The sequence below is a fragment of the Emydura macquarii genome, unplaced genomic scaffold, assembly GCF_026122565.2.
Source record: "Emydura macquarii macquarii isolate MOO-44397 ecotype Brisbane River unplaced genomic scaffold, CSIRO-AGI_Emac_v2 contig_374, whole genome shotgun sequence".
Taxonomy (NCBI): Eukaryota; Metazoa; Chordata; order Testudines; family Chelidae; genus Emydura; species Emydura macquarii.
Window position 1 is genome coordinate 7,524,667 of NW_027130511.1, and position 21,838 is coordinate 7,546,504.

The window sequence follows — 21,838 nt, forward strand, 5'->3', positions numbered from 1 at the left end:
CTGTTATCATTGGTTTTCATGCTGACTAGGCTCTCCCTGCTCCTCAGGTCCACTGTTCTTGTTTTTAGGTGAGATGGGGATTCAGTCTAGGAAGGAGGAAACAGCCCCCTGCCACCACTATGTATGAGGCCTCTTGGCACTCTGACAGAGGCACTGGTTTGAAGGCAGTATAAATTTATTTGAGGGGAGAGAGAAGGGCTGGCCAGCATTCATGGCTATATCCCCCCACCATGTATATGCACTTGCACACAAACCTACTCTCTCAATTGTTTTATTTAAGGGCAACCCAGCATTAAATGATGCATTTGGCATAGGAAGGGACAGTATTAGTTGAGTGCTCAGAATTCAGCCTGCAGTAGACCTTTGGGCCTAACAAGGTGTGATCAGGAGGAGGGTGTGTGGTTTAAGGCACAGGTGTATTTTGGCCTAACAAATGAGTTTAGTGTTTGGGTTAGTCAGTGTTGGGAAAATATTATGAGCCCTGAAGACAGCAATAGTGGGAAAATGAAATACAGCCCGATGTTATTCATTTCTCTGGGCCCCTTTGTTTTATTTCTGGAATAGGCAGTAGGTTCCATATTACTGAAATTCACAGTTTATACTAATTAGATGTTTATGCATTGCCTCCTTCCAGATAACTAATGAACATGTTAGTTAAGACCATGCCTACTTCAGTTACTCACAGCCCCTCTAGACATTTCCTGAAATGGGATGCTTTTGAAGTTTATTGTTGCTCTGTGTTTGCAGTTCTTCAGCCAGGTTTCAGTCCAAGATAATTTATATTCATTTTTCAAGCAAGATTTCATTAGACACTGTTAGATACATTATGGAAATCCAAAACCATGATATGGACAGAAAATAACTAAACCAAATTATATTAGTAATACTTTTCATTTAAATCATCCCTCTCTTCTAGGGATCCTAAAGGGATTTACAAACATAATTAAATAAAATCCCCATTTTACAGATGAGGAAGCTGACACACAGGGAAGTTGTGGCTTGCCTAAGGTCAGACAGTAATAGTTGCAGAGCTGGGACTAGACCCAGATTCATCATGGAAGAATGCCAATTAATACATTTATGGAAAATAACTGGAATCATAATTGATGGGAGCGGGGAAAACCTGGGAAGCAGGAGTGAACAAGAGACCCCTCAATGTATTAGTGGGCAGCAAGTTAAACATGAATTTGCAATGATTTGATATGACAATAACAAAGAAAAAAGCGAATGTGATTTTTAGCTTGCATACGTACAGAGACCTTGCATAACTAAGCAGGGAGGTAAAGTTTCTCCCTACGTATGACCATGGAGATGTACCTGAGATATGGCATTCATCTCTGGGCAGCTCTGTGCTAAAAAGATGCAGGTACACTGGAAGGAGTTCAGAGAACAACGATGGGTTGGGGACAGGAGGAATGGGGGGAAAGGTAGTTTGATTTATGAAGAAAGAAAAGGGCTAAATATGAATGGCCTGGCATTTAAATTACTAAAGGGGGAAATTCATTGTTTTAAAATACTTTAGAAGTGTGAATGCAAAGTGGGGAGAGGAACTGGTTTGCATGCTGCCTGGGTATGACTAGGAAGAATGGGAAAATACGAAGCAAAGGGAAATGTAGATTGAATATTGGAAAATCTTCCTTACAGGGAGCTCTGTCAAGGGTTGTAAAAGGATGTAAAGGAATTCCATCATCATCACCACCACTTGGGACACCTAAGACTTGACAAAGCCTTGGAGAATGTATTGCAGGATGTTCTGTGCTGTCCCCATGGGAATGGAGAAGGGGGCCTAATAGGTTCCTTCATCCCTTACATCTACGATAATCACCACTGGAACAAGAGTAGATGATAGTTGAGGACTAAAATGGTGCAGGATGTGATCAGAGGAGACTTTGGGACTTGCCAGTAAGGTGCTGGCTTGGTGGGGAGTCTTGCTCACTGCTTTCTGCAGTCCATTTGTTCATCATTCCTTTTAGCTTTCCTTGATCTTCAACTCACCCTCCTGGAATTGCTAGGCAGCCTGAAGAGAGAGACTGTGATTACTGATGAAGGCTTCTGCTCTAGTTGGATTGCCAGAGCCACATGGTATATCTTTCATCGGGGCATTTGACGATCACAAACCTAGATAATGGGGCTGGCATGGGCAGGGAAGATGGGGATATAATCTCTGCTGCTCTTGGGGACTTCTGAAATGGTTGTAATTATTTTTATTTTATTTTGTGTTTTTTGCTGTGCTCTGCAGGGCAGTGTAGGCTTATTTCCTGTACAGAGTATAAAGGTCTGCCCATTATAGAAAACACTGGTATGTAAAGGTCTGAGAAGCACTGGCTGTTCTTTCATATACATCTTTTAGAACAAATTGAAGGTGGTACTGAGAGAGAACAATCTCTTTCTAGCCTTAGATGTGCCATTGTCCTTATTAGAGGGAAGGGGGTGTGCATTCTGAAGAAGAACTTGTTTGTGTGAGATACTGCAGAGTCTAAGTGAAGAGCACAGAGGGAGAGCTACTTTTGAAGAAGCTGCAACAATCCAGTAAATTCCTAACTGGATTCCCGATGATACATTAACAGAACATTTACCATCACTAACCAAGTTGTGCTTCTCTCTCACACTTGTAATTGCAGGAGGAAACCTCTACGACAAGATCCTGCGGCAGAAAGACAAGCTGTTTGAGGAAGAGGTAATTTGGGCTCTTTAAGGAAAGCTGTGGGGCTGGTTTCAGCTCTACTTGAACCTATCTAGTTATCTAGGTATATATACCATGCTCATTCCCATAGCATTAGCTCATCTCTGTTCTTGTCAGGGGTCTGTCCTTGTATTCTTTGGGCTGTAGTCCTGCCTCTCCTTTTGGACATAAGCAGTTATGAGGAATCAGGAAACCTTTTCCTTTCAACCTATGAATATCTCTAGGCAATTTTACTGTGCAAGGAATATTGGAGAGAGAATCAGTGATTGTGGCTGCCTGACCGTCTCTGCTGAGATTTTGCTCTAAGATCTCCTTTTCTGCATTCCCTTCTGGCTATCACTCTGCTCATCTCTCTGTTTTGGCTTTCCATGTGATCTATTCCAAATATGTCTCATTCATTGACTACTTCTTGAACCTCTCTGATGGTGGGTGGGCTTTTTCCTAGACCATACTTTGTTCCTGTACTGTTGTTTTCTCATTAGGTCCACATTGTTACTGCTTCCCTTTCCCACCTTGTATTAAGATTCTCACACTTGCTCAGCTCATAAAATAAGCTTGAAGGATTTGTGAATCTTGTGAAGGTAAAATGCTCCAAATTGGGGGTTGCAAAGACCCACCCAATCCCAAATTCCCTCAGATGATCATTACCTGACACTCCTAATTATTTTTACTGGTAAATAACCAATTTCTATAGCATCTGTCATAGTGTACCTTGAAGATCACTTATGTAAATTATCTTGTGGAGGGTCCCTCTTGTAAGGATCCCCAAATTGGGATATTCCCAGGAGAATGAAAAAGATCTTTCCCTAAAGGAGCCTCCAGCTAGGATATTCCTTGCTGAAGGTCACCAGATTCTCTTGCTATAGCTTCCTAGGACAATGCTATGTGTTATTTTTGGGCCTCGTGACCTTTCTTCCTGCCTCTACAGATGGTGGTGTGGTACCTGTTTCAGATTGCATCAGCCGTGAGCTGTATTCATAGAGCTGGAATCCTTCACAGGTAGGTGTCTTATGTAACAGCTCAGGTGAAAGTGGGATTCATGTGTCTGAAGGCAGAACCCATTTGAAAATCTCTCTGCTCCTACATCTGGAGCAGCATACCCTTAGTGAGGAAGAGGCATGGGGAGAGGGGAAATCTGCCTAAACCTCTTTGATGTTCTTTTGGGAAACTTCCCTGCTCAAGGCATGACTAGGTGCTTTGGCATTAAATGCTAGCTCATCTCATGACTTTAGGTTAAAACTGCATTGCTGATTTTGCACAATGAACTAGAAAGGAATTACTGTATATAGCCCATGCTGTAGCCATTGGAGCCTATTTATTGAGTAAAAAGGTAAATGTCAATAAGGGAGTAAGCCTCTGACTTGAAGCACAAAACAAATTTATTTCCTAAGCCAGGTAGGTTGGAGGTAATCACTAGTGGAGAACACTGTCCCCATCTGCAATAATATCCCAGCATCAGGTCAGTGTGTGGATCTGCATCATTACTGGTGTGCGCTAACCACATCACACCAGTGCTTCATGGACTGCAGTGGCTTCTTCACAATTCCAGGTGCTGATGTTGATCTGTAAAACTCTAAATGTAAAATATTGTGTCTGGGGCACTATGTTTTCAACGAGGGACTTAAAGCTCTGCATTCACATTCCTTCATACTTGACGGAGTCTCCTGACCTTCAGGGCTTTGGAAACAGATGAGCTTTACCCTAAGGCCTTTGCCTAAGGGTGAGGCAGAGGGATGTTATGCTTAACAGCTAAGTTCTAGGGTTGGGTTGCTTTTACACTATTTTATGTTGTTAGGAATTTTCCATAAGCTCAGATGCCTGGGAGTGGCCCATTTCTGAAAATGCAAAAATAAAACTGCCTTTAATGGCCTTCACTGTGGTTCACAGGAGAAAGAACAACACTCTGTACATTGAGCTCGGAAGGATGAATGTTTTAGACTATTTTTGTTTGTGCATGTATGATAAAACACAGCTAAGGTGATTACTGCTCTGGGATGAGAAGCTTTGTCAGTGACTTCAACACTGGACATTCCATATAAGAAGAAATGCTAATCAAGTCTGGTGCAGGGAGAGGGGCTATTCAGGGCCAACAGAAAAAGAAAGGCAGCAAGTTCACTCCAAATCCTGATGAGCTGAAAAACACTCAGGTGCCTCAGCTTCATAGTGACTCTTCTCTCTCTTTTTCTCACCAGAGATATAAAGACGTTAAATATCTTTCTAACCAAGGCAAATCTGATTAAGATGGGAGACTATGGGTTGGCAAAGAAGCTGAACTCTGAGTACTCCATGGCTGAGACTGTGAGTACATGGTAGCAGAGCAATTTTAGGGCAATGTAATCAAAGTATTTTTGTTTTAATAAAAAAAAAAATAGACGTGAATGCTTGCTGTCAGGGGAGATGCATTTTAATGGGTGGAGGAGGGGGGATAAGGGTATGAGGCTGCATTAAATGGAGGGGGATTATGGTGAATGGGTAAATAGGGGAGGTGAGAGGGGCTGGGGTGCTCAGGTGAGGGACACTGGAAAGGAGACATAGGGATAAGTGGCAAAAGGACTGGAGGAGAACAAAGGAGGGGTGCTGGTCAGTCCTACATTCTCCCCTTCTGTATGTATGTGCCCTTCATTGGAGCTGGGATATGGAGGGCCTTGCCTTTCTGAATGTGTTCCAGGTCCTGGGAGGCCACTGCCCATCTATGCGGTCTGATCCTACTTCCCTGACCTCATGTGAGTCAGATTCTGGAGGGGTTTGCCTTTCTGATAGTGCCTAGCCCCTGTCCCTACATTTTCATGTTCAGGCTCAAATAGTCTGCAAACACACAATCCCAATTTATGTAGTTTATGTAGTTTGCGGATGATACCATGCTGGGAGGGTTGCAAGTGCTTTGAAAATTCAAAATCTGGACAAACTGGAGAAATGGTCTGAAGTAAATAGGATAAAATTCAATAAGGACAAATGCAAAGTACTCCACTTAGGAAGGAACAATCAGTTGCACTCATGCAAAATGGGAAATGACTCCCTAGGAAAGAGTACTGCAGAAAGGGCCCTGGGTATCATAGCGGATTAAAAGCTAAATATGATTCAACGTGTTGCAAAAAAAGCAAACATCATTCTGGGATATATTAGCAGGAGCATTGTAAGCAAGACATGAGAAGTAATTCTTCCGCTCTACTCGCGCTGATTAGGCCTTCATTGCAATACTGTTTCAAGTTCTGGGCACCACATTTCAGGAAAGATCTGGACAAATTAGAGGAAGTCCAGAGAAGAGCAACAAAAATTATTAAAGATCTAGATAACATGACCTGTGAGGGAAGATTAAAAAAATTGGGTTTGTTTAGTCTGGAGAAGAGAAGACTGAGGGAGAACATAACAAGTACATAAAAGGTTGTCACAAGGAAGAGGGAGAAAAAAATGTTCTCCTTAGCCTCGGAGGATAGGACAAAAAGCAATGGGCTTAAATTGCAGCAAGGGCAGTTTAGGTTGGACGTTAGGAAAAACTTCCTAACTGTCAAGAGTAATTAAGCATTGGAATAAATTGCCTAGGGAGGCTGTGGAATCTCCATCATTGGAGATTTTTAGGAGCAGGTTAGACAAACACCTGTCAGGGATGGTCTAGATCAGTGGTTCTCAAACTTTTTAAATGGAGCCCCTCTCCCTCCCCGTGGACTTTTGTCTAACAATCGTGCTCCCCCTTCCCCTGAATTGCACCCCCCTTTCAGAAAAAACGAGGCGCTTCCTGTTTTTTTCCTGAAGGAGAAGGTTGGAGGAAGGGGATGCAATTGTTAGGGGGGCGTTTCCCGTGCTGTAGGCCCTAACAATCGCGCTCCCCCTTCCCCGAACCGTCCCCTTTCAGGAAAAAAAACAGGGCCTGCAGCACGGGAAGCGGGGAGCACAGCAGCAGCAACATGGGGAGCAGCAGCAGCAGCACAGGAAGTGGGGGCAGCAGCGCGGGGAGCATGCCCGGCAACGGCAGGGGGCGGCTGCTGCTGCTGCAGGAGGTGGGCGGCGGTGGCAGCTGCTTCTGTCTCCAGGGAGCGTGGAGCTGGACCAGCTCTGTCCCCTGCTCCGTGCCCCCCAGATACATCTTGAGCCCCCCACTTTGAGAACCACTGGTCTAGATAATGTTTGGTCCTGCCATAATTGCAGGAGACTGGACAAGATGACTTCCTGAGATCCTTTCCAATCCTACAGTTCTATGATTCTGTGAATTGGAGGTTTTTGCCCCTTTGGCGGGGGGGGATGGGTCTGAGTCCATCTCTCTGACCCTGACAGGTATGTCTACATAGCAGAGAGAAACCCAGAGCTGACCCATGCCAGCCAGCTTGAGCAGCGAGGCTGTTTCATTGCAGTGTAGAGTTTCAGGCTCAGGCTGGAGCATCCTAGATCCCGGTCTCCAGCCTGAGCCTGGAATTCTACACAGCAGCGAAACAGTCCTGCATACCAAGCCCTGTGAGTCCGAGTCAGCTGGTACGGACCAGCCACAGGTTTTTCTTTGCTGGGTAGATATACCCTATGTGAGCCAGTATCTGGAGAAGCCCTATGCTTGTCGGTGGGGACCTGGGAACAGCACCAAGAACACTTGACACGGGTGAGGAGTTGAGAATTATTTGATGTGTATTGCAGACTCTCCAGTGCTGGGGCAGGGAGATGGAAACACCCACTGATATGAATGGAGCAATTAACACATCTCAGAGTTATTGTTTCAGGCTATGTTCATCTCCATGGCGTGTCCTCATTTAGCTGAGACCATCATGTTGAGATGAATGAGCCACTTCACACCTCCCTGAGCCTCCTGTGCTTTCAGGATTATCCTGTGTTGGGGATCTGCATGTAGAAAAACAGTTGCTGATGATTAATTTAATAAATATTATAGTGGAGTGGCAGCTCTGCTACAGTTAGGATAAAGATTTTTCTGTTTAAAGGATGATTTTCCTAAGTTCCAAAATCTGCATGTCTGTCCATATTGTCTTGAAATTTGCTGCTTCTTACGGGGATGCACGATAGGGTTTGATCCAAATTTGGGGTCATTTACCTAAGGGGTTCCCTAAATATGACCCCTCCCCCCCAGGGGAAAAAATCTTTTCTTAAAGTTCATAGATTCTACCAGTGTTTTGGGGGGCACACCAGGCTTCTGAAATACTAATGATTTAATGGGACAGGAACAGGAGGGTGAATTGGAAATGGAGCGAGGAGAAGAGGAGCTATATGTTGAAGGGATTAGGAGGGCTGGAGGGAAAGAGAGAGTCACACCAGTCTTCTCTCACATGCTTAAAGTCACTGTAACCACCATGTAATAAAATACAAGTTCTTGGGACACACCATGTCTGAGAACTCTCTAACTGTCTCTGTTTGCAATTACACTCCAAACACTTCAGAGCTTGACCATTTTCCTATTTCAATACAACAAAGTGTACTGGTGGGAGACAGTAGCAATGGTGTGACTTACTGGATAGGGCACTGTTCTAAGATTCAGAAAACTTGGGCTCTATTCCTGACTTTGCCATGGCCTGCTGAGTGATTTTAGTCAAGACACTTCAAGTCTCAGTGTCTCAGTTTCCCCCACTGCACAAGGAAATAACGATGTTTCCCTCTTTGAGATATACTGACAAAAAGCACTGTATAAGAGCTAGGTATTATCATTACCTGTCCACTCGAGTGTCTGAATTGCACACCTATATAATAATTACAACTACCTAAATGATTGCTAATTCCTACCAATGACCATTCTCTTCCTGTTAAAAATAAATAAATAAATAAACAAACAAACTAGGAAATTAAATGGCAGAAAAGCTTGTTAATACAGATTTTAAGGTTGTCCAATGACAGCTCATGCCCTTCCAGAACATCGACTTCAGCAAAATTCAAACTTGTGAAAATTAGGAAAAACAGTTAAGGTGCATGCCTATGCAAACTTAATTTCCCCCTCTTTGAATAATGCCCCAATAAGCCCATAACACACATACTTACACCCTGCCTTTGCAATATACTGAACAGAAGCTCCCTCTGTGCTCATGCAGTTAGCCTATTCTGCAGAAGGAACACCACATCTATTAGATTTTTAATTCTTTCAACCCTTTTTACTACCCTTCACCCAGGTGCACATAAAACCATCACATACACTATTTTAATTTACCCTTCATTAAACTCACAGACCACATTCATCTCCCACCTAATGTCTGACAACCCGCATGGCAAGAAGATCCCTGTGTCCTGCTACTGACATAACCAACACAATACAGCATTGAAATGAGTCATACTGGATCTGTCAAGGTACACATGCACCTCTTTCCTGTGACTGCACTCACACACCCAACCCAGAGAGGCATAGTCCATCCAGATCACCTTATATCACAATCACAGATCTTCCAAATTGCTCTAACTAATCCCTCAACCATTCATTACAGCTATACCTAATACAGTGAATGCAGCTGGAGTGAATGCAAATAATTCCTAGTTGCTGTTGGGAACTCTTGGGAGGCAGAGTTAAGGTTGCATGGGCATGTACGTTAATGCTGTATTTCCTGGTTTGCTTACATTGGAATTTCGTTGAACTCGATGTTCTGGATGGGCACGAGCTGTGACTGGACAACCTTAACTCTGCTTTAACCAAGTTTTTTGCCATTTAATTTTGTTTGCATTTTGAGCTGATAGATTTTTTCCTCCACTTCTTCAGTTTGATAGACATTCCTGAGTGCTGAGCAGCAAGGATATTGTGGTTTTCTCTTAGTTTACCGTGCATGTTCTTCCCTTTCTTCTCTGCATCCTAGTTATATTGATAGCATTTTAGAGTAACAAAATATTTCACAGTTTAATGCTATCATTGGGAAATGTCAGTATTTTCTGTGTCACAAGTCCTTTTTTTGGAGATGTCTTGGTTCCAGGATGTTGAGAGGAGAGCAGCAATAGATTACAGGTATTTGCAGCACTTTGTCCTGGAACATCCAATAGAATTCTGTTAAAGGACCTCTCCTCTTCTCCCTCCAGTATCTAATCTGTGGTATGTCTAAGGTAACTGTCACTTTGGAATCTGAACTAAATTATAGAGATGCAAGAGAGTCCTGAACAAATTGTGTTTTCTCTCTTTCTTGACCTAGGTAACAATGGTGTGTGCATTTATATGTTCAGGAATTTTTAAAAATTAGTCTTATTTATGATAGCGTTCCTGGGGAAAAGCTTTACTGAAAAGGTGAATTTTACACTTTAGTCTGAACACAGTCAGGCTTGGATTTACTACAGTCTCTTCTAGCAAGGAGTTCAACAGCCAGAATTCTGGTGCTGAGGATGCTCTGCTGTCAGCAGCTGATAGCTATCAGTGGGTCTCCCAGGTCCATCGTTCTTGTGGTGATTAGTAGGCTTGTATGGGAGATGACTCTGATCTCCCAAACTGTTAAGGATTTTATAGGTTAGGACACCTGCCAACACACACTTTTTTCCTCCTAAGGCATGATTGTTAGATTTAATGCAGCTGTTGTGTCCTGCACACAGATGCTTCCTTCATTTGCAAACTTCCTTTCAGAACTTCAGCACTATTACACAGCTCCATAACAAGTGAGAATTTAGGGTTACTGTACTATGTCCTGATAACTCCTGCTATAGCAAAACTATTTCAGTTATGACCCATTTTCCTCACATTCATTACTTCTAGAAATTCACTTTTTGTGCTGAGAATTTCCATGCTTGATCTTTGCCCAAAGGGTGGATGTGGGTGGGGGTGTGTCTTCCTCCCTCCTTTTTGGCTGGTGGATAGTTTGAGCAAAATTCATTCTGACACTTTTGAGTTCTCCGAAGGTGAAAATAAATATATGCTGGCCATGCTGAAGTTGGTATTTGACTGTGTGACTGCAGCTCATGGAGTTGCATAATCCAGTTTAAGGGAAAATGGATAGTGGATGAAAAAGTAAGAAGGGATTGAAATAGCCCTCTGAATGTGCTCAATAGGCCTCTGGTAAAATTCTAGCAAAGACTAATAAGGGCCCATATCATTTGTGACATCACTGCCCATTCTTCCAGCCCAGCCTTTCGTGATGTTTTCTGCATTTAACTGAAATGTATGTTTTATTGGTGAGGAAAGTCCAGTCCTGAAGCAAAGGTCTTGCAGATGTGACTCAGGCCAGCTTTTCGGCTTCTTGATCCTGAATGCTTCCCTCTTCATTCTGAAACACAGCAGCTTTTGTCCTGCTAACATCCTACAATCAGACGGAGCTGCTCACCAGTTGTGAGCTGGCAGCTGCTTTCATGTGCTTTCCCAGATTCCTTGCCCCTCACCTTCCCAAGAGTACTTGGTGGGAGGGGGAGGAGAAATGGATGGCTGAGCCTGATGTGTTGTCATCACCTGCTTTGTAGCCCAGTTTGCCCTCAACTGCAAGTAGTGAAGAGGGAGGTAGTGGCTATAGGTCCCTCTCCTGAAGTAGTGACTTCCACTGTGTGCTACATCAGAGTCTGAGCATCTTAGTAACTAGGGTTTCCATAAACACTAGAAAATTAGGATTTGCAATGGAAATACTGATGGGTCCATAATGATGATGGGTGATAAACTTCAGAAACCAGGGTCTGCGTGGAATGTGTCTGAAGGTTTTTTGCTTTTGTTGCCTAGCTGGTGGGAACCCCATACTACATGTCTCCAGAGCTGTGCCAGGGGGTGAAATACAACTTCAAATCTGATATCTGGGCTGTGGGCTGTGTTGTCTTCGAGCTTCTCACCCTGAAGAGAACCTTTGATGCTACAGTAAGTTCCATAGACTGTGGGATAAATTGAATATGCTGTTCTTTATTGTCACAATGTCTGTGCTTGTCCTGTAGCTTTTCTAACTTTTTCTTTCTTCATGGCCATTGATAATTTGAGTATTTATGGAAGTGAGCATCTGAGGGCTGAAGATAATATGGGCAAACTTTTCCTGCCCACTTTGCTGATACTTTCTGATCCTCCCCACAGTCTGGGATCTCGCAGACACAGGGAGTGCAGATTGTTTGAAAGGAAACATTCCCTTTTGACCAAAGCAAGATTTCATTAATTGGCTGTATGACCAAGTCCCATCTCCACTTTTTTTTTTTTTTTTGGTTGATGCTGGTAGTGTCACAATAGAGAATCCTATTCTGAGAGTTTGTAATCTCTGGAATGCCTAGGATTTAATCACGTTGTCTTTTTCCACAGCTAGATTATATGAGGAGTGTGGCTGGCTGGCAAGCTGGGAGGTACCACACAGCCATGTAGGGAGCATGTTTGGCTGGCACTTGTGGGTGGATAAACCTGCCAGTTAGTGTAGTGTGGACATGTGGGGAGTGCAGTCTGACAGCCAGCTGGCATGGTTTGGCTGTGATATGTTCTGTACCAGCTCTGGGGCCATGTCAAATCACTCCCCTTCTCTGACTTTCCATTGTCAGTGATGCATAGTTTCCAGTACATGAGTACCTGTGTGGTATCTTCAGAGTGGGGGAGTTGCTGGGGAGCTTCTGTGCACTCATGGAACCTGACATGCAGGGAGAAGCCCTCCTGTTATACTTATAAAATAAACAGCAGGATCTTATTCAGGAGGGCAGCAATACGCCACATTTATTGTGAATGCAAAAATTTCAAAAAGCAATTGCTTGCACACTTGTGTGTGCACACACACAGTTCTACAAAGATAAAATATAGTTACTAACCTCAATTGCTCATGTTAGTCCACTGGCCAGGTGGCTAAAACAAGAGGGAAGGAGCAGGGGTCTGCCAGTGCAAACCGATAATCCTGGAGGATGATTGTAGAACCAAACTTAGTCTTTATTTATTTATTTTTTTAAATAGGGGTAAGCTCTTATGCCACTTTATGGGTTTTGCTTTGTTATGCTGCATTTTGGTATGATTATTAATTACTCATATTTTGCAAGCATGACCATTGTTGTTGTTTATTACAGTTTATTTTGTTTTTTGAGGTGGACCCCAGAGTTATTAGGGTAGGCATTCTTTGGCCATTTGGATTGTAAAAGTTTTTACTTTTTTAAACATTTGAGGCTGGCGCTTTTTTTTGTTGTTTTTTAGTTTTACATACACACATACTAATTTTTTAACATTTATTTAAAACTTGTAACTGGAGGATGCAAGTGTCCTTCAGAAACAATAACATTTTTTTTATTTAAAACATTTACTACTGTTACAAAATACAATTATTTAATAATGAATTTTTTTGTTTTAGAACATTTGCTGATGTTACTTTAAACAGTGATTTTAAAACACATGTACTTAAATAGCAACAGTTTCACAGGATGATCTTAGGTAACTTTACAAACAGGATAATTAACGACCAGATGTTAGTTTCAGACAAACAGATGGTGGTTTTAAACAAACCTATTAATAGTGAACGGATTGCCCTACATGGCCAAAATGTAAAGCCTCTCAGAAACTGCTGTGGTGGTTTGTAATGTATCGAAAAAAATAAGGGTATTTCACATAGAATCAATATAACAGAATTAGGCTTTGGGCCTACACACCCTTGTCTCCTTCATTGGCTCATTTGGAGGAGAAGGTTGGAGTTGCCACCAAGCCCTTTGTGACTAGGTTGCTGCAGCACCTAGCAACAGCTGCACTGAAAGGAGGAGAGATGTCCAATACCTAGTCAGAGAGGGAGATGATAAACATCAGAGGCCCTCAATATCTCTCCTTACTGGGCGCATACTCCAGCTCATCTCCATTACAACTGATCATTATTTCCTTCCTAGAATCCTCTAAACCTGTGTGTGAAGATTGTACAAGGGAATCGGGCCATGGAGGTTGATTCCAGTGTCTACTCCCTAGAGCTGATCCAGATGGTGCACTCCTGCCTTGATCAGGTTGGTAAGATTAATTTTCTCTTCAAATCCTCTGCCCAGTTGCCTAAGTCCTGCAGTGCCAGAGCAGAGGGTGACTGGTGAGGTGTGTATTTCAGAGTGGGGGATGTAGATGCAGACAGATTCCCATGTGCAGTTGGCTGTGTCACCTGGTGTGTCAGTGAGTGTGACCTCTGCTTCCTCTTGTTTTCTGAAAGCTTCCTATCTGGATGCCTTTCCAACTCCATAGGATTTGGGAGGGCTGCTACATTTTCTCTGATGCTGTATGTTATGGTTTGGTTAGAGGCCAAGATTTTCACATTCATCAGCAGGCCTGTCAGCACGGTAGAGATGGAAGCATCCTCCCAGCACAATCTGTCCTCCTCCAACTCTCTGGGCTGTGCCTCTTGGCTTTAATGTTCTTGTTGCCATTATAGCACGTGCTTCTGGAGGCAGTTAAACAGCCCATATCTTTGGAGTGTGGGGGTCCACAGTTGGAATATTTGGCATTTAACCCTGTGCTGTCCAGATATGTGATGGCCCTTTGGTTCGTTTATTTTTGGCCCTTTGCCTTTCTGAAGGCAAGCAGGGCATGAGGGAAGGACGCCAGCGGGGGCTGGAATGAACTATTTTATCCCAAAGTTCACTGTAGACAATGACCCTTTCCTTAGGGAGTGACCTGTTGCTCACCTCTTTCAGGATCCTGAGAAGAGGCCAACTGCCGATGAGCTGCTTGAAAATGTTCTTCTCAGCGAACGCAGGAGGTAGCCAAATATTCTCAACTTGAACATAGATGGGCTGTAGGGGTCAGGAGAGAACTTGGAGCTCTTTGCAAACTAATAATTCTGACGCTTCCTGAATTCAGCCCTTAGACTGATTTCTGGCTGATAGGAGGCATGCCTTGAAATAGGCTTCACCCCTTCCAAGAAAGGAGAGTGGATTGCTGCTATTCTGGCAAGACAAAGTCTTGGTGGATGGAGCCTTTTAATTAAACTGCATATCTGTGGAAGCATAGGGGCCAGGGAGTGCCCATCTGTCCTCTTTGCCCGAACAGCTGATATACTGAGAACTCTGTTATGTTTCCCTGAGACTTCTTAGATGGACCCTGGCTACTGACATTCAAGTTAGACCTCTGGGAACACACAGCAGCATTCAGGCACTTGTAAGGGCATTGTAAATGCTCTTTTTTTTGTCTTGCATCTCATGCAACAAGCCCAGTTCAGCACTTTTCCCTTTAGCCGTCCATGCAGAGTTGTAATGAAAATGCCTCATTTCAGTGGGTGCCCACACTTAGCTGCACCAAAGACCATGTTGGCAACTTATCAGGAGCCCGAGGGCTGTGCTTGACTATTTGCCCACCCTCAGCTACAGTGGAGAGGGGCAGCCCACAGAGACTGGAATTCAAGTCCCAACATGTACTGCTTTATGGTGTTCTAAGTGGCCTGGCTGAGATGTAACCTACATGGACTCCTCCTTCATGTAGGATGAGGGGGGCTGTGGGCCATGCTATTGGACTGTTTGAGTTACCCTTTGGCCACCCTGGTTGTAGTAGACTTATTCCCCTGCTTTAAGTGCTTTTCATTAGTAGGCAACCCCCAGAATGATGCAACAGGGTGTTGTCTTACTGAACATGCCATCTTTAGGATAAGATTTAAAACCTACATCCTGTTCACTTGTGGTCATTAAAGATCCAGTGGCACTTTTCACAGAAGTTAGGGTGTAAGCTTCAGCGTCCTGGCCAAGTTCTGGCTCTGGTATATACTTTTCACCTCCCTTAATTTCTCTGACAGTTTTTTAGCTCTCTGGTGCATTACTTCTGTCTTAATTGTGTGTATTGCTATGGGGTGTTAAATAGCTGCTGTGGTCCCCCCGAGAGGGAGCAGCATTTCATTGGAAAGGAAAGTAATCCCTGTGTATGGTTTGTTAGTTTGTGGAGTCTGTAAAATGTTTTGGGCTATAGTAATATGTTTTTACTATTTTCTGTATTTTTTTTTCCTGTGGCAGGGAGATGGAGGACAAAGTCACACTGCTTAATGGACCAACCAAACGACCAAGGTAATGATTTGGGCATATATTTGAAGGGAGATTTGTAGAGAATAGCTCCCCATATAGAAATTTTGCTGAGAGCATTAACTATGACACCCTCAATGGGTTTATCATTAGAAAAACTTTAAATGGTAGAAACTCAGGGAAAGTGCAATTAAGGTTCCAAATTCCAACACCAGCCTTAACTTTGCCCCTCTATCCTGACTACCCTCTACCTATAGATGGAGACTCTTACTTGGTGTCACCCACAACTGAAGCCTGCCTTGCTAAGCGAATGAATTCCACAGTTGCATGATAATCAGTGTATGAGGCTATTCAATTCCCTCCTTTCAGGCTTGTCTCAAGTACGAAGGTGGGGGTCTCTACTAAATGTGGGGAGAGTGTTAGGTGGATCATTCTGTCTCTGAGATAAGTCATCAAGTTGCAGTGGGGAGGTCTAGGTTGGATATTAGGAAAAACTTTTTCACTAGAGGGTGATGAAGCACTGGAATGGGTTACCTAGGGAGGTGGTGGAATCTTCATCCTTAGAGGTTTTTAAGGCCTGGCTTGACAAAGCCGTGGCTGGGATGATTTAATTGGGGTTGGTGCTGCTTTGAGTAGGGGGTTGGACTAGATGACCTCCTGAGGTCCCTTCCTCCCTAATCTTCTTTGATTCGCTTGAAGGGCCCCCATAATTATTGGCCAATAACATGCTGCTAATTGATGCTGAAGCAGCATGTAGGACTCAGGTCGGAAGAGCAGGAGGTGTCCTGTGTGCATCTCAGTTCCGTCAGATGTCATTGTTACATCACTGGACTTGGTGAGTGACTTAGGGGAAAGGAAGGGGGTGTAGGGCCTATATCTGCTAGCTCCCATCCTTCTCCATGGAGAGGTGATAGGATGACATCGACACATGCTTGGCTGTCTGTTAGTCTGGGGTCCATAGACAGTGTGAGGGTTGGCTCTGGCCTGTATCTGGAGGGTGTGATCTCTGACTGGCATTGGAAAGGAAAATGAGGTAGTTACAGTGGGTTTCTAGCCCAAATAAGGAGGGTTGTCAGTATAGACTGGGCTCTTCAGGCCATAATGCAGTGGTCCCCAAACTGAGGGTCATGCCTCCCTATAGTGGGTCACAGAGGAACATTCGAGGGGGCGTGCGGCGGGACCTGGACCAGCCCTCATGGGGGGCTGGGAAGGAGTACCACCCAGCTTTGCTCCACCCTCAGCCTACCTTCATTCCCGCTTGGGGCCCCAGATCAACTTTGCTTATAGCCCCAACTCCTTCCCCATTCCCAGTTCTGCCCCCAGTTCTGCCTTCAGTCCAAGCTCCACTGCTGAAGCAACTGTGCAGTAATGGAGGAGGTGCCACAGACAGATTCCATTACTGGTAAGCAAGGGGTGGGGAGGCAACAGGAAAAGTTTGGGTACCACTGACATAGTGGAATGGGGGAGATGTTGCGTCTACACTATTGAGGGTCAGATGGGAGATGTTGACCTCAATGGGTAATTGGGTGAACTACAGAATGGTCTGATCACTGGCCCATATATGGTGGGTGGGTTGTGGTTTATCAGTTAGTTTGTAGTGTAAGGGAACTAGTGGCTCTGTGGCCCATTTTAGAAATGTAAAGGGAGTAGGGCGAGTGTGGACAAGGGGGCAAAGCTAACATTGGTATTTTCTGATCTTTTAAGATCTTTTAAGTGTGCAACTTTTTTAAAGTTCGTTAGCAGTCTTTTGAGGGTGATAAATTCTGAACCCTAACTCAGCCCTAATGAAGTGTGTCTTACGCTCAGAAAACTAAAAAACAGTTGGAGCAGTAACTCAAGTTAGCTATGGTTGTGGTGAGGAGATGAGCACAATTAATTGAGGAGAGGTGGAACAGTGACTATACTCTTGCAAAAGAAAATTACAACGAATAACTCATAGTTTTTAAGATAAATCCCATGACAAACTCACATTCCTAGAGATTAGTTTTCACTTTGAGGCTTTTAAAAATGAGGATGACTAGAAAGGTACCCTTTATTTTTTAAAATGAGGTGAGGTGTGGTGGTGTTCACTCCAGGACACAGTATCACTTCTCACAGGCATTATGCTGCCAGTGAGAAATTGGGCTACTCATTTGAATTTTGTGACAGTTTTTCATAAAACAGGATGTGTGCATGAGTTCTCCTAGTGCCAGCTAATGAGCTAATTTGTAGCAAATAATTTGCTCAATAAATGTAGCTGTTTTTCTGCTGGTGAATTATCAGTTTGACTTTCTCAAATTAATTATTTGAAAGGGTTGGCTGAGCTCTGTGTGTGATCCTATTTCAGTACATGTGGTGTTCACAAACTGCTTGCTTTGACTGTGGGTTCCGTTTTGTGATTGGTCATCTAAGTTATGTGGTGTGTGTTTGCTCCCTGATTGGATGGCTGAAACTGTTAAAGAGGGAAACTGGAGATTATGAGATGGCCATGTTTTCCTTTGTATGTTTGCATGGTTGTTTGTGAATCTTTAACTTCCTGAGCACTTTTTCATGAGTATTTGTGAGGCCTTTACATTTGACAAACCTGAACTGTCATGTCAATGTTCACAGAAATCCCAAAGGTTTGTAAATGTTGGAGACTCCTTTCTCTGCAGTGCTCACTCGGCTGTGCTTCTGAGTATGTTTATAACACTTCAGACCTCACAGTCTCTGAGCAGAGAGAACAATTTTTGTGTTTGTTTTTTTAAACACTTATGTTTGTGACATGCTACAGCTCTGACCCAAGCAATCCAATTATCTTCCAGCTTCTCCTCTGTGTGGGGACCAGAAGGAAAGATTTGGGTTGAACAGTGTTGATAATGGCCAGAGCTTCATACTAACAGCACTTGTGTTCTGGGGGGTTTTATACAGGTCGAGCACCGTCAGTGAGGCACCAATTGCAGTGGTGACTTCGCGCACTAGTGAGGTGTATGTTTGGGGGGGTGGGAAGTCCACCCCTCAGAAGCTGGATGTCATCAAAAGTGGCTGCAGTGCCCGCCAGGTGTGTGCTGGAAACACTCACTTTGCTGTGGTCACGGTGGAGAAGGAGCTCTACACTTGGGTGGTAAGTGAGCCAAGCAGAAAGAACTTGGGAAGGCTGGGAGGCCAAGGATAGAAAATCTAAAAGCTAGAATATCCAGCCATAGGTCGGTTCACCAGTCTGCTAGAAACAGGAGAATGGGAGCTCAGGAAGGAGAGAAATGAGATGTAGGCAAACTTGGGGATTGGATGAAGTAGGGGCACTGATGATTGGAGGCAGCCCCTTGAGTGCTACTATAAATCTCTCAAGTATAATATATTTTTGGTGGCATATGTGAGTGTGTGTGGTGGGAAGCAGGTTCCGTTGTCAGGTGTTGAAGTGCTGCTGATGTACCCACAATTGCAGCACACCAAAGGGTAGTAAGTTAGGGATTGGGGCATGATACCCTGATCCAAGCACCCTTCCAGTCCCTCCCCCACCACAGTGTTTCTCAGCCTTTTAAGTAGCAAGTACCCCCTAACTTTTGAAGATTTTAATAAGTACCCCAACACTCAATAGTCCACGGGATTTTCTGTTTACAGACTGTGAGCCGTATGTTAGAAGAAGGGCTGAGTATATAAGGCCGTGATATGACAGATGTCAGATCTAGTGTGGGTAGGGTTACCACCTTTACACCACGAGTGCACAACTCAGGTATGTACCTGGGCTAGAGGTGATGTTGGCCAAAGCTAGGAGGCTTTGAGCAGATTGCCAATGCTGGGGAATATAAAGCGCTGCGCCAAATTTTTTGCCATAGATTTGAGAGGACAAGGGGTGAGAGAGAGACAGGGAAGGAGGGCGAGAGAGAGAGACACAGGAAAAGAGGGTAACTGTTAAAATCTGGGGCAGTCATAATTGTCAGTTTCACTGCTCAACTAGAGCAGTGAAATTGACAAGTTTTCTGGGCACAGGGCTTTGAGCCAGGGAGAGGGGCTGCCACCTGGGCAAGTTGCAGGCGGCTGCTGCCTGGCTGCCAGCCTGGGAGGTGGGCAACTGCCACCCAAACCGAACTGGGGCAGAGGAGGCTTCCGTGCTAGCTTGGACCCAGGGATGTGAGCAGGGGGCGTCTGCCCATTTTCAAGCCGGGCCCTGGAGGCTGTCCCTCAGCTTGGAGCTGGGGTGTGGGTGGCTGCCACCCAGCTCACGAGACTCAGGAGGCTGCCCCCAGGCACCCACCTGGGAGCTGGGACCTGGCAGGAAGCTGGGGGCTGCCACCTGCCTCCCAACTCGGAGCTGGGACCTGGCAGGAAGTGGGCAGCTGCTGCCTGCCTCCCCCAAGAACGGGCAGCTGCCGCTCGCTTCCCAGCTGGGAGCTGTGACAGGGCGGGAAGTGGGCAGCTGCAGCCTGGCTTCCCGGGACTGTGGTGGCTGCTGCCCGCCTCCCAGCTGGGACTGGGTGGAAGCAGGCTGTTGCAGCCTGGCTTCACCAGAAGTCGGCAGCTGCCGCCCGCCTCCCCTTCACTCAGTTTTTCCCCAGGTGCCCCCTACCTGTGTCTCGTGTACCCCCAGGGGTACACGTACCACAGGTTGAGAAACTATGCTCCACCACAAAGTGCAGTGGAGGTCATCTATGATTCCATTGGCCTGCATCTAATTTTGGAGAAGAGTTTTCAGAGACAAGTCATGTGCCAAGTGTAGAAACCATGGCAAAGCTGGACAGAGGTAGGACTCTGAGTACTCTGCAGCAGGCTGGTTCCAAGTTCTACAGCAAGGGCCCCTGCTTTCAGTGACCAAGTGGGAGACTGCAGCAATGTGAATAGAAGAAATGGAGTTTTCTATTGATTTTAAAATAATTGAGTTTCTCCTGTTGCTTTGGTATCAAACTAAACAAATGCATCCCATTCCTACATTTTCATTATTCTGCAGATTTTTGTATTGATAACACATAACTGCAGCAGGGAAGAGGAGGAACAGGAAATTTTGTTCATTGAATAGGTGATAGGTCTCTAGGGGAGAGAGGCAGTTTGGGACTGTGGGACAAACACATTCACTACTAAAACCATCAGTTAAATCATTAGCACTGTTGACATTTTAATTGTCATATTTAGGTTTCAACGTCAACAACCCATCAAGACGAATGGGGAAGTTCACAATTCTCAGAGCTATTGTTTCAGTCTGTCTGCAGATTCAGGCAGACATTGCTACATCAGTGACACATGCTTCACATGCTTAAGGATTTCTTTGCACCTATAAGCATTAGCAATGTATGTAATAATGATGATGAAAGCTGAGATCCTTGAGCACTATTCTGCAGAAATGAGTATTCTGCAGCATCACAGATTTACACAGGGCCGTAGCCATATAATGCACCTATCCATTTGCGTAGGCATGGGAAAGGAGAGGGATTCCTTCCTGACCTGGGTGGCCATCAGCTGGTGGCTTGAAATCCGATTGCTCCTCCTTAGTGCATAACTATAAAGCTACCTGAAAGCCCAAAGTGGCATTTAAGTGGTGCTTGGAGTTATGTACCACTAAGAGAGCAGCCCCTTCCCTAGGACAGGGTAGTTAAAACTCTTTCCCATGTTCTGTTGCTGTTTTCTCCTGCCCTCCTCATCCTCAGAGGCTTCAAAAATACTGACAGTATGTCCCTGAGCTCTGGACAGCATCCTTAACAGGCTTCTATGTATTACAGAATATGCAGGGGGGCACGAAACTGCATGGCCAGCTGGGGCATGGAGACAAAGCTTCCTACCGGCAGCCAAAACGCGTGGAGAAGTTGCAGGGGAAGGCTATTCACCAGGTCTCCTGTGGGGATGACTTTACCGTTTGCATCACAGGTGAGAGACTGATTGGGTGGCATGAAGAGAAACCATGGTCTGTTGCACTGTGGACCAGTCAGCCTCCAAGACCAGATCAGCAGAGCAACTTTACCAGGGGAAAGGCTACACTTTGGCCTATTCTGAGCTTCTCAAACAAGAGGCCTGCAAGTCCCAGCATGTAAGGATCCATGTTAATATGAACAACCAGGTTACATTTCAGGCAAAGACTTTATAGTCTCCTGGGGCCGCTCCTCGATATTAAAGATGAGTGCCCACAGGGATCAGGCTCCTTTGGCCACCTTATGGGAGGTTAATAGACAGCTTGATGCAAGGTCCATGTGCTGACTGAGTTTCCCCCTTCTTCCATGCAGATGAAGGCCAGGTATATGCCTTTGGCTCAGACTATTATGGCTGCATGGGTGTCGACAAGGCTTTTGGCTCTGAGGTCCTGGACCCCCTGCAGCTGGACTTCTTCCTCAGCAACCCTGTAGAGCAGGTCTCCTGTGGAGATAATCACGTGGCTGTTCTGACCAGACACAGAGAAGTCTACTCGTGGGGCTGTGGAGAGTATGG

The 21,838-nt window shown here is 44.7% G+C and overlaps 1 protein-coding gene across 4 annotated transcripts in view; it reads left to right on the plus strand.

The window, feature by feature from the left end:
• Positions 1 to 21,838, plus strand: part of NEK9 (NIMA related kinase 9) — a 43,616-nt gene that overhangs the window by 3,635 nt on the left and 18,143 nt on the right. For 3 of the 4 annotated variants that reach the window (XM_067533060.1, XM_067533063.1, XM_067533079.1), the window contains exons 3-12: positions 2,622 to 2,677; positions 3,612 to 3,682; positions 4,876 to 4,981; positions 11,274 to 11,405; positions 13,373 to 13,483; positions 14,159 to 14,223; positions 15,464 to 15,514; positions 18,359 to 18,551; positions 21,139 to 21,283; positions 21,637 to 21,837. In XM_067533060.1, the coding sequence (XP_067389161.1) occupies positions 2,622 to 2,677; positions 3,612 to 3,682; positions 4,876 to 4,981; positions 11,274 to 11,405; positions 13,373 to 13,483; positions 14,159 to 14,223; positions 15,464 to 15,514; positions 18,359 to 18,551; positions 21,139 to 21,283; positions 21,637 to 21,837 (1,131 nt within the window). Of the gene's footprint in view, positions 1 to 1,973; positions 2,083 to 2,621; positions 2,678 to 3,611; positions 3,683 to 4,875; positions 4,982 to 11,273; positions 11,406 to 13,372; positions 13,484 to 14,158; positions 14,224 to 15,463; positions 15,515 to 18,358; positions 18,552 to 21,138; positions 21,284 to 21,636; position 21,838 lie in introns of all 4 variants that reach the window. The other variant, XM_067533070.1, reaches the window with a different exon arrangement.